The 11,934-nt window shown below is 34.5% G+C and overlaps 2 protein-coding genes across 2 annotated transcripts; both read left to right on the top strand.

The window, feature by feature from the left end:
• Positions 1 to 4,226: 4,226 nt before the first annotated feature.
• LOC123322512 (protein SPT2 homolog) lies at positions 4,227 to 7,347 on the top strand. Its single transcript, XM_044910456.1, has 4 exons — positions 4,227 to 4,437; positions 4,523 to 4,693; positions 5,244 to 5,718; positions 6,289 to 7,347. The coding sequence occupies exons 1-4, from the start codon at positions 4,381 to 4,383 to the stop codon at positions 7,320 to 7,322; spliced, it is 1,737 nt and encodes a 578-aa protein (XP_044766391.1). The 5' UTR covers positions 4,227 to 4,380; the 3' UTR covers positions 7,323 to 7,347.
• Positions 7,348 to 7,490: 143 nt separating this feature from the next.
• On the top strand, positions 7,491 to 9,513 carry LOC123322513 (protein SPT2 homolog). The gene is made up of 2 exons (XM_044910457.1): positions 7,491 to 7,785; positions 8,357 to 9,513. Exons 1-2 carry the CDS (start codon positions 7,491 to 7,493, stop codon positions 9,382 to 9,384), a joined length of 1,323 nt encoding a protein of 440 aa, XP_044766392.1. The 3' UTR covers positions 9,385 to 9,513.
• Positions 9,514 to 11,934: the final 2,421 nt, after the last annotated feature.

The following is an 11,934-nucleotide window of genomic DNA, read 5'->3' as shown; positions in this document are numbered from 1 at the left end:
ATTGCACAAAATTCAATTTTAATGTTCTATTTAGAACTGAGAATACAATTAAATTTTATTTGAATTAAGGGGGGGGGGGGGGGAACTCCTTAATCCCCCTCACTTGAATATAGTAGCAAGAAGCATTTGTGGATGGTTGAGAGAGAAACCCTCATTTATTCGACATAAAAATAAACTAAGAAAAGAAGAAGATCAGGGATCTGGAACCGACTACTAGAAATTAAATATGCTGTTGGATGAAAAATCCCCCAACTGGGCATAAACTCCTAGTGTTATTATAAAGGTTTTGTATAAACAACATCAAATGCGAGAGATTGTTCTCTGCTTACCCAAATATTGAGGCTGTAATTATAGACGTGTTCTCAATTTTAGGATAGAGTTTATGCTTTTCTCAAAATTCTGATCCAGAAATAAGCAAACAATTATTGCTGATAGAACGCAGGTTCCTGCAAATCGAAGGTAAATTTTGAAGAGCCTTTGCTACCTTTGACGCTGTAGAAAGTTGTTTCTATACAACTAGAAAGCTCGCTGTAGTAGCCAGAGGCTCATCATGGGAGTAGTGGTGAACCAAAGAAAGCCACTGAAATGCCCATCTCATCCTTAACTAAGACAGCTATGAAGCAATATATTTTCTCAATTTGGTGAGTTGAAAGAGAAACCAAAACTTTTCATCCCTTTTGGAATGACGTAGGCTTCAGACGGAACTTTTCCAAGTATTGCCAATACTCAGATGAACATCAGCATTTGGTTGTCATCCGAGACTGGTGAGGATTTACGCAGGTTTGAGAGGAGTATTTATGGAGACCGTTGTTACCAAGGGAACGATATTCTGGGTCCTTACATGCACCAAAAAATTACCGTTGCTGAGGGTGTTGCTAGTCTCATTTTTACATAAGATTCAATTAGAACCTCTACCCAAAACGCTAACCAGGCAAGGGGTACGTTCATAAACTTAATCCGAGAGTAGAGTATGAGTATTGCCATACTCGGAGAACATAATCTGAAGAACTAAAAGTACGTTATGAACGATTCGAGTAATCAGAGCCTGCTCAGAGTAAGTTTGTTAACGCAAGCTAGGCATACAAAAAATGTTAGGTAGCAAGAAATGAAATAATAGTAATAATTAATTCACCCTAACAGCATACAATACAATTCAAATTTGAGAGCTCAGAAAAGTCATCTAATGCTTGTGTATGAACTCTCCAATCGAAGTAATGGATTAAGCTGCATGACCATGAAATTACAAACAATGCAAAGAATAAATCAACCATCAGAAAAGTTCATAAAAGTTGTGTCTTGAAAAACAGTCGAGTAACCAGCCATTTGTTCTACGCTTCAGAGAATAGTAACCTTGTGGACTTTTCAGATAGGTGTGAACAATATTGCGAATCTGTGGCAATCTATAAAGGGAAGAAGTATTGGCTGAACGAATACTTCGGTCAGAGACAGTTACCTCCCTCAGTCAGCAGATATGCATAGGCAAACAAGAAGTGTTGGAACCATATGGAGCATGGCTGTTTGGTCTACATGACCAGCACACTTGTCTAATACTAAAATAGATCTATCCAGGAAAACAAAAATCATTCAAATAAGGCAGTCCTTTACAGAATGAATAAAATTGTCCTTCCTTGACTCTGATCAGAGTTAAAAATTTTTAACTTTTGATTCTTATAAGTTGGATATGGTCAATTCGGGAGACCAGTGCAGTTGCGGAAAACTGAGAAAAATGTTAAAAAAGCTCTACGGTCTTGTGTAAGATCAAATAAATATGTTGGACATTAGTTGGAAAAAAAATTCAACTTGGACAGCTATCTCCACTCGAGGAAAGTAATAATCCTTAGTGGGGTATGAGAGCTAGTAGTTTCCCTTTTGTTCAATTTAAAACTTTGTTTCTACTTGATACTCAGTTGTGAAAATACATCGTTTTCTCTGGAATCAAAACAGAAGAATGACCTTCGTTGAGACCTTTTATGCACTGAAAAAATATTGAAGTCCCAAGTACGAAATAATTTACCCATCGATATTGACCCGGAAGGGTTTTTGGAACCAGGTACGATCACCCAAACGATGATTTTCCAGACCTTCGGATGTACGAAGAGAGCTACAAGTTGTAACTATTTGGAAAAAACCAGCTTGATTTAATCGTATATACATGGTAAAAATCAACCTCTTATTTTTGTTCAAAATAAAACTAAGTTTTATTTTGATAACCAGTTGTAGATATACATCTTGGACATCTCTGGTTTTTAGTGGCACCTTTTTTGCACTGATTTACATCAGTTCTTTGAACATCTACAATTATGATCTAGAGGACGAGACGCGCAATATAATTAAGAGATTAAACGAACTTACCTTAAGTGAAGTTTGATCTTAATTATATGAAGCGTCTCGTCCGAATAGATCAGTCCCACCCAACCCTTACTTTGTTCCCTGGACAAAAAAGGCGTAAAACAAAAGGGAAATCTGGAAAATTTGCTTTAAAAAATAATGACGGCTCTAGGCTGAAGGAGCATCGAGGAAGCATGGGGATGCGTGCGCAGTTTTTTAGGTTGGAAATATGACTCTATGGTCATATACTTTGAACACTGTGGTGAATTCCTTCGGAAACAAGTATACTACAATTATGATCTATTCGGACGAGACGCTTCATATAACGTGCGTTCAAAAAAATTCGTCGTCAAGTAGGCTATGAAATTTTGAAGGCTGATGTTCGGTGGCTGAACGTATGTCTTTCCTTGAATTACTTCATCTTCCCAAAATGTAAACAATGATGACATTAACCTATATATCGTAATTTTGTACGGAAAGGCACTTTTCAGAAAAGGTTACCTGTAAATTTCACCCAACTTTCGAAAAGCATTTCTTTCATTCAGTAAGATGACAAGAATCCAAACACTCTGAGTCGGTTAGAAAAGTTCTTCGTAAAAATTTTAACCGTCCACTATTTTCATACGTAAGAGACATGAATCTTGAATTGATCGTGGTAGTATGTTTTTTTGTAAGAAGGTTCTAGTTACTTCAGTCATATGAATAAATCACAGTAGGATTCTCAATAAAATGTTTATTAATTCTCTATAAATATTGAATTGATTCAGTCATTACTGAAAATCCATGACTAAACTAAAAGAACTGAATTACATGAAAATAGCTATTGGACAATTTATTAAAATTCAATTCAGCTATAAAAAGGCATGATGCTTTCTCCTTCATAACGTTCTGCTATTGAAGTTCCATAAAAGAAAGTAGGTCCACATTTTGCCTTTGACTGACTGATTTGGTACTGTCAGTATGCATCAATTCAGTATGATACTGAACTCCAATTTTTCTCGGATGCTACAAGGTTAGGTAATCACAACCTTTTCAGTTTTCTGATAACATCTCAATCTTTATGGAAACAAATGGATATCTTTTTTTCAAAATCGGGTGGCATATGCCAACGGATACTCCCTCCACTTGAGATAAAATCTAAAGAGAGGTTTGTCGAGCTTCTGTCACCATGTTTTCATTATTACTGAACTCTAGAGTTTTCTTTTTTGGTATACCACTTCCTTTTTTGTTTGAACATACCTGTTTCGTCAACACATCGCAAAACAGTACAATGGAAAAATTCATTTTTAATAATCTACAGCAACATAGGCTACAATGAAGTCGCCGGAACAGAATATTTTCCTTCAATTTTCTTTCCAATTTTGAAGTAGAATTCAATAGTAAAAGTCTTTCACACGTCCGTAAAAACCATCTTTATAATTTGCTGATACTTTTAATTCAACAACCCAAAATGCTAAAATGACAGTTCTCCTGGAAAATAGTAAAGCACGAGCTAAGAATTACGTTTAGACACGAAATATCGACGTTCAAAATTCCATAGCCTACTTGACGACGAATTTTTTTGAACGCACGTTAATTAAGATCAAACTTCACTTAAGGTAAGTTCGTTTAATCTCTTAATTATTTGTTTATACCGTGAATTTTAGCAATAGACCTATTAAACAGATGTGTTTAATATGTCTATGGTGTTACCTCAGATTACTTAGGACATTTCACTTCTTGTGAAAAAACACTAATATAATAATATTAATTAATAAATTAACAGAGGATTAAAAAAATATGGCCTAAAAATAAGGTTGAAGAAGAACTCAATAAGGAGTTGAGTTTGGCACTCGGTTGGCAACACTGCAAAATTGTCACGTCCACAGATAATCTATGTTCTGTGGTCACGTCAGTTGTCAGTTTGTAAACTTTCTTGTGTTTGTGTTGACAGTTCGTGATTAACCGCAGTGTTGAACACACATAACAGAGTGATTGAATATTTATATTCTGAATTATTCTGGGCCAAACTTAGTTTCAGTTTTCCTCTGGTATTATAAAATTACGGTCAAGATGGATTTTGGAACGTTGTTATACAATGCTCAAAAGAATAAAGAAGTTATGAAGGAGGTATGTGATTACAGATTAACATATTGTTTATTCTCCCTTTAAAGGAGCTAAATATCTCATACTAAATATCTTTTTAATTTTGCAGCCGATTAAATATTATAGCACAAAGTTTGCTCCACCAAAAAAGGAGCAGAAAGATAAATCACGGTTATCAGTCAATGTAAGGAAGTTTCTGGAAAAGAAGGAGGAAGAAGAGAGACAAAAAAGGCTTGAAGTTCAAAGAAAAAAAGAAGAGTTATTAGCTTTGAGATCGAAGGTTAGTACATGATTTTCTCTCATTCATTTGGTTTGAATTTTTAATGAATATTAATGTTTTGAAATGTAGATGTGTATGGTGCCCTAATTACAGCACCTCTGTGAATACTGTGATTTCAAATTTTTTTTTGCCATTTTGTTTTTACTTTTAAACTTGTAGTAGTAGTGATGAACATTTATTTAGTTGAATAAATAAATAACAAAATTTCAAAGGGTCAACGTTCTTCCTGCTAAGCTATAACTTGATACATAAATAAAATTCCTTACATTAATGTTTTGTTGATCATAGGGAAAGATTTATGAGGTGTTGGCTAGGTTACAGTGTTCCTATCAGTTGGCATGTTAAAGCTTTTCTTAAGCAGACATGTTTGAATCAGGAGAGGAGAATTTTTCTCTGTAAACTAAGTAAAGAAAAGGTTCATAGGTGCATTTTCAATTATACTACGATGTAGAACCAAATTAACTTGAGATAACAAGATTTGGTTTTTTTTTAATTATTCTCAGTTTCCCCTGACTGTGCTTATATCTAATTCGTAATGAATCTTTTACAGGATAAAAAGGCTGTCAAGCGTGTGAATGTCATGTTGAAGCGGACCAAATCTGCAAATCAATCTGTTATTCAAGATGCAGAGGATTCTGACAATACTGCCGTTACTCTAGTTGGACTTGCACAACCTGATGAAGATGATTATGGATATGTTTCACAAGAAGCATCTGCTTTTTATAATAAAATGATGGAAAAGTATAGTAAGATGCCAGACAAGACACCAAAGTTCTTGTTAGAAAAAAAGAAAGTTAATACCAATCTGAGCTCAACTAAAGATAGAGTTAAAGCTGCTTTAGAAAAAGAGAAAGAAGAAGCAATGATGCCTCATAGGAGGAAACGCAAACATAAGAATCCAGAAGACATCTCATCTCCAGATGACAACTTCCCGTCTACCCCATCGAGAATGGCTGATGAGAGACCTGATGCTAAGAAACCAAAGATTGATAAACCTAAAATGCCTCCACCGATGAATTTCAATGGTAAGTCATTTCAACTTTTATCTCTATATTAAGAAGTGGGGCAAAGGGTGGAAAAAAATCGATAATATTGAATCTGAAAGCATGAGAGCTAGAAAAATATAGATGGCATCACCAAAATGGATGGCAGGTTTTTGCCATCGATTTGCAGATGATGGATAATGGCAAAGACCGCATCCCTTTATCTTCCTTTGAAAACTCATTTTTCTGCTCCTTAAGTTTGTGCCCCTATTTTGTAAAGTTTCAATGATATTGAAAAACATATGTAACATTTTACAGCCACTTTTTTATGTAGACTGCTGTGGCATAGTCAAAGATTTTTTTCAATCTGCCATTTCATTGATCTAATATTAACTTTAATTTTTTTGATATAAATTTTTTTTTCTAGACATTCCTGAACCATATTGGAAACTTTTTCATCTTTTCAAATATCTGGAATGTAAGTGATCTTTCTAAAGAAAGGCCTCGTTTGTTTCATCATATAACCTGTTTTGTAGATTAGTATATAAGAAAAGAATAATGTTTTAGTATAAGTCATATTTGCTATAACTAATATTGATTTCATTGTTTCAGAGCTCCTCAAACTAGCAGAAAAGAAACAATTCGAACCCATAGTTATTGAGAAGAAAAGCAAAGAAGATGAAAGTCCCCTTACCAAGAAACAGAAAAGAGAAATGGAAAGGATGAGGGTGTGGCAGGAAAGAAAACCAGAAAGACTTAAGCCTGACCCAAGCGAGCCCAAACAGAAAATTAATAAAGAAGCAGAAACTGCCAAATCGAAAATAGCAAAAGTGCCAAATCAGTCAATATTAGCAACAGCCCGAACAAGTTCTAATAAGGCTGATAATAAAATGCAAAATCCTGAACCAGAAATTAGGAAAAAAATTGATTGGGGTCCTAAACATCCATCAGCTGGAAGAATGAATATCATAACAAAGGCCCCAGTTGACACTAAAAAACCAGTCCCAAGTGCCTCCAATAATCCCATGAAAGATTTGGGAAAATCTGTATCAAATTATACAGAAAAATCTATAAAAATTGCCACCAAAAGCAATAATGGAACAACTAAGAATAGCTTGCCTTCAAAGGACATTAAAAGGCATCCTAAAGAAATCAGTGTGAACAGCAGAGGCCCCTCTGACAAAAAAATGTTGGATAAGACTAAGGAGAAAGAAATGCTACAAAGAGAATTGTCTAAACCAAAAAAGTTCCCACCAAATGATCTAAGACATAAACACTTTCCTCCAGCTGATGTGAGGAGAAAACCCATGTCTAATAAAATAAAAATGCAAATGAAAAAACGAAGAATTATCGATGATGATGATGAAGATTATGATTCTGAAATGGATGACTTCATTGATGATGGTCCCGAAGAAGAAGAAGAGGATTACTCTAAATATATCAGAGAAATATTTGGTTATAACAAGTCAAAATATGTGGAAGTCGATGAAGAAGATGATGATATTATGGAGTCCTCATTTTCACAGCAGATGAAAGAAGAGCAAATCAGTACAAAATTGGGTATAATGGAAGATCTTGAAGATATGAGACTAGAGGAAGAGCACAAACGAAGAAAAGCATTGATGAAGAAAAAATTCGATAGCTAAAAGTGAGATCGCACGCAGTGACCAAGATGCATTTAGTGTTTTAATCATTGCATTATTCAAGATGCAGTGGATTCTGACAATACTGCCGTTACTCTAGTTGGACTTGCACAACCTGATGAAGATGATTATGGATATGTTTCACAAGAAGCATCTGCTTTTTATAATAAAATGATGGAAAAGTATAGTAAGATGCCAGACAAGACACCAAAGTTCTTGTTAGAAAAAAAGAAAGTTAATACCAATCTGAGCTCAACTAAAGATAGAGTTAAAGCTGCTTTAGAAAAAGAGAAAGAAGAAGCAATGATGCCTCATAGGAGGAAACGCAAACATAAGAATCCAGAAGACATCTCATCTCCAGATGACAACTTCCCGTCTACCCCATCGAGAATGGCTGATGAGAGACCTGATGCTAAGAAACCAAAGATTGATAAACCTAAAATGCCTCCACCGATGAATTTCAATGGTAAGTCATTTCAACTTTTATCTCTATATTGAGAAGTGGGGCAAAGGGTGGAAAAAAATCGATAATATTGAATCTGAAAGCATGAGAGCTAGAAAAATATAGATGGCATCACCAAAATGGATGGCAGGTTTTTGCCATCGGTTTGCAGATGATGGATAATGGCAAAGACCGCAACCCTTTATCTTCCTTTGAAAACTCATTTTTCTGCTCCTTAAGTTTGTGCCCCTATTTTGTAAAGTTTCAATGATATTGAAAAACATATGTAACATTTTACAGCCACTTTTTTTATGTAGACTGCAGTGGCATAGTCAAAGATTTTTTTCAATCTGCCATTTCATTGATCTAATATTAACTTTAATTTTTTTGATATAAATTTTTTTTTGTAGACATTCCTGAACCATATTGGAAACTTTTTCATCTTTTCAAATATCTGGAATGTAAGTGATCTTTTTAAAGAAAGGCCTCGTTTGTTTCATCATATAACCTGTTTTGTAGATTAGTATATAAGAAAAGAATAATGTTTTAGTATAAGTCATATTTGCTATAACTAATATTGATTTCATTGTTTCAGAGCTCCTCAAACTAGCAGAAAAGAAACAATTCGAACCCATAGTTATTGAGAAGAAAAGCAAAGAAGATGAAAGTCCCCTTACCAAGAAACAGAGAAGAGAAATGGAAAGGATGAGGGTGTGGCAGGAAAGAAAACAAGAAAGACTTAAGCCTGACCCAAGCGAGCCCAAACAGAAAATTAATAAAGAAGCAGAAACTGCCAAATCGAAAATAGCAAAAGTGCCAAATCAGTCAATATTAGCAACAGCCCGAACAAGTTCTAATAAGGCTGATAATAAAATGCAAAATCCTGAACCAGAAATTAGGAAAAAAATTGATTGGGGTCCTAAACATCCATCAGCTGGAAAAATGAATATCATAACAAAGGCCCCAGTTGACACTAAAAAACCAGTCCCAAGTGCCTCCAATAATCCCATGAAAGATTTGGGAAAATCTGTATCAAATTATACAGAAAAATCTACAAAAATTGCCACCAAAAGCAATAATGGAACAACTAAGAATAGCTTGCCTTCAAAGGACATTAAAAGGCATCCTAAAGAAATCAGTGTGAACAGCAGAGGCCCCTCTGACAAAAAAATGTTGGATAAGACTAAGGAGAAAGAAATGCTACAAAGAGAATTGTCTAAACCAAAACAGTTCCCACCAAATGATCTGAGACCAAAACACTTTCCTCCAGCTGATGTGAGGAGAAAACCCATGTCTAATAAAATGCAAATGAAAAAACGAAGAATTATCGATGATGATGATGAAGATTATGATTCTGAAATGGATGACTTCATTGATGATGGTCCCGAAGAAGGAGAAGAGGATTACTCTAAATATATCAGAGAAATATTTGGTTATAACAAGTCAAAATATGTGGAAGTCGATGAAGAAGATGATGATATTATGGAGTCCTCATTTTCACAGCAGATGAAAGAAGAGCAAATCAGTACAAAATTGGGTATAATGGAAGATCTTGAAGATATGAGACTAGAGGGAGAGCACAAACGAAGAAAAGCATTGATGAAGAAAAAATTCGGTAGCTAAAAGTGAGATCGCACGCAGTGACCAAGATGCATTTAGTGTTTTAATCATTGCATTTATATTACACTAATATTCAATATAAATTCAATGGAAATTTAGTCAACTACTTTGAAACACATTGAAAAAGTTGGAAGGAATTCTTTGCAAAGTTCATATTAATGTATATATATGTTACGGCTAAAGATAGGTGTGAACATAAACTTAAGATTAGCCGGCTAAACTTAGGTTTAGCTTCGGGTATTTGCTAATGTTAGTTTCTTCTATCTTTAGCCGGCTAAACTTAAGTGTAACCACATCCCATCGGCTAAAAATGTAAAAGGTTCGAGGGGCGAAAATTTTCGGCAATTAAAAGAATGTAAAGAAATAGCAATACGAGTATAATCAAACTATCAATGCAATGCTTTTTTTGTATGAATCTCACATATTTTAATAGCAGAAAAGCATTCTGTTAAGCAGTTGAGAAATTGGAGAATGAACATATATTTGTGTCAGCTGTGTCTCAACGAATTCTTATTGACGAATCTAAAAATCTAAACGCTTGATGACAAAATTCATGACATGCTATTTTGAGTGTGAGGGAAAACTGTAGTGTTAATGATTATTTTTCATCTTGTTATTATTCATAATTTGAGGGGAATTGAATGAGCAGAAGGATATAATGAAGACAAGAATGATGCCGCGAACTTCCTCATCAAAGAACCAAAGGTTAAATTCTAGAAAACTATAAGTAGAAGTACCCAATCTTGTTTGTCGTTAAGCGGACTATTTGGCTCAAAGATTATAGAGTTAACTCTATAATCTTTGATTTGGCTGATAAGCTCAGCTTTACGATGAATGCACTTGTATCCCCCGGGATGATTCATCAAGGCTGGCGACAGGCCATATTTTGGAACCCGTATGTTCAATGACTCGTGAAGAAATTTTCAACAAAATCAGCTAGAGAAAGTGTTTTCTCAACTATGTTCATGTTCATAGTTTTTTTTTGTTCTTTTTGCGAAAGAATTGGTTGGAAAGAAATTGCAACGTTAGAAACTATAGTTCCTATTTCGTAATTTTTCCATAAACCCAATTATTGAATGGTAGGGAAAATATACTTTTGTTTACGGAAAAAAATTTTTATGACTAATATCTCATTTTCGTGTGAGGTCATATTATGGTTTGTCACAAATTAGGCTTGGTTTGAACAGCATTAATCTCCTAAACGGATGAAAATAACTCGTTAAATGTTGAGTTGAAAACCCATGGGCGTTATGTAATACAACCCTAATACATTCGATGCTCTTTTGCATATTTCAATTCTAAAAATTTAAACAAAAAAGTGGCCGTGTGCGTTCGTCCTCTCCCATCCGACCATTCATGAGACATCACCTCTCCGCGTGCCCATCGAATACATTTTTAGCCGTTCCGTTTTGGGTAATGTGCACATTAGCCGGCTAAAGATGAAATGCCCTGACGCAGATGAATATTTTATCGAACTTTAGCCGATCCTCGAATATAAACCTAAGTTTAGCCGGCTAATCTTAAGTTTACGCTCACACCTATCTTTAGCCGTAACATATATATATAGACTTATATTTATTGTAGATATCAACACATGCTGTATATTGTAAATAAAATTTTAAAAATTTTACTGCATAAATCTTTCATATCTTTATAAACCCTGTTCGACAATTACCTCAAACTGTTCGGATAGCTCTATATTGTTCATTTACGACATCCAGATTGAGGAAACTACATATCTGGACTGTTCTAAAGAAAATCTGAGCAAAATAATGACGATCTTTTTCCTCAGAATATTTTTCTTATAAGAAAAACTTAATGGTTGAAATATATACATATTATTTATTAAATAAAAACGAAGCACACAGATAATAAAATAGTAGAGTTCAGTTAATAAGTATTTACAAGTTACAAGACGATTTTAACAAACTTTACATCCCATATAGTCCAGTAAACAGAGCTCTGAAATCACTTTTCTCGGAATGAGCTGCATTTTTGATATCATGATTGTGACGGTGAAAGAAATACATGGTCAGAATTATCAGGAACTATGAAAAATTCGTGAGAATGTTTTGAAAGTCACGTTTTTCTCGAAAATGAGGAGGTTTATCAAAAAAAGTTTCGAACAAAAGTTGTAGAACGGAAAATTCTAGTAAGAATCAAGTCTTTTTCCATCCTCAAAGTGATCATCCCTACTGATTAGCAACTTATATCTGTACAAAGATTATAGATTATAGATAAGATCTATAATAAAAAGATTATAGATAAGATCTATAATCTTTGTATCTGTATTTTTAATTTCGCCCTCGGCTACCTGACAAGAAGATACCAGAAAGTGTAGTTTGGGGCGCAGCTTGTTTGGCCAGGGTTGTACTCTTGTTTCGATATACGCTTTCAACTCTCGAATTTCTGGCTTGGACGGAAGCTTAGACGGGGAAACCAGATGTTCATGATTCCACTGAATTTAAATGAATATACTTCGTAAATCGACTGCGACTAGCAGTATACTCCCGAACAACGCGATGATGATAAAATTAAATTTTGAAAAAAATT

This window comes from Coccinella septempunctata, assembly GCF_907165205.1.
Source record: "Coccinella septempunctata chromosome 6 unlocalized genomic scaffold, icCocSept1.1 SUPER_6_unloc_6, whole genome shotgun sequence".
Taxonomy (NCBI): domain Eukaryota; kingdom Metazoa; phylum Arthropoda; class Insecta; order Coleoptera; family Coccinellidae; genus Coccinella; species Coccinella septempunctata.
Note: the sequence above shows the minus strand (reverse complement) of the source record. Positions and strands in the feature narration are given on the sequence as shown.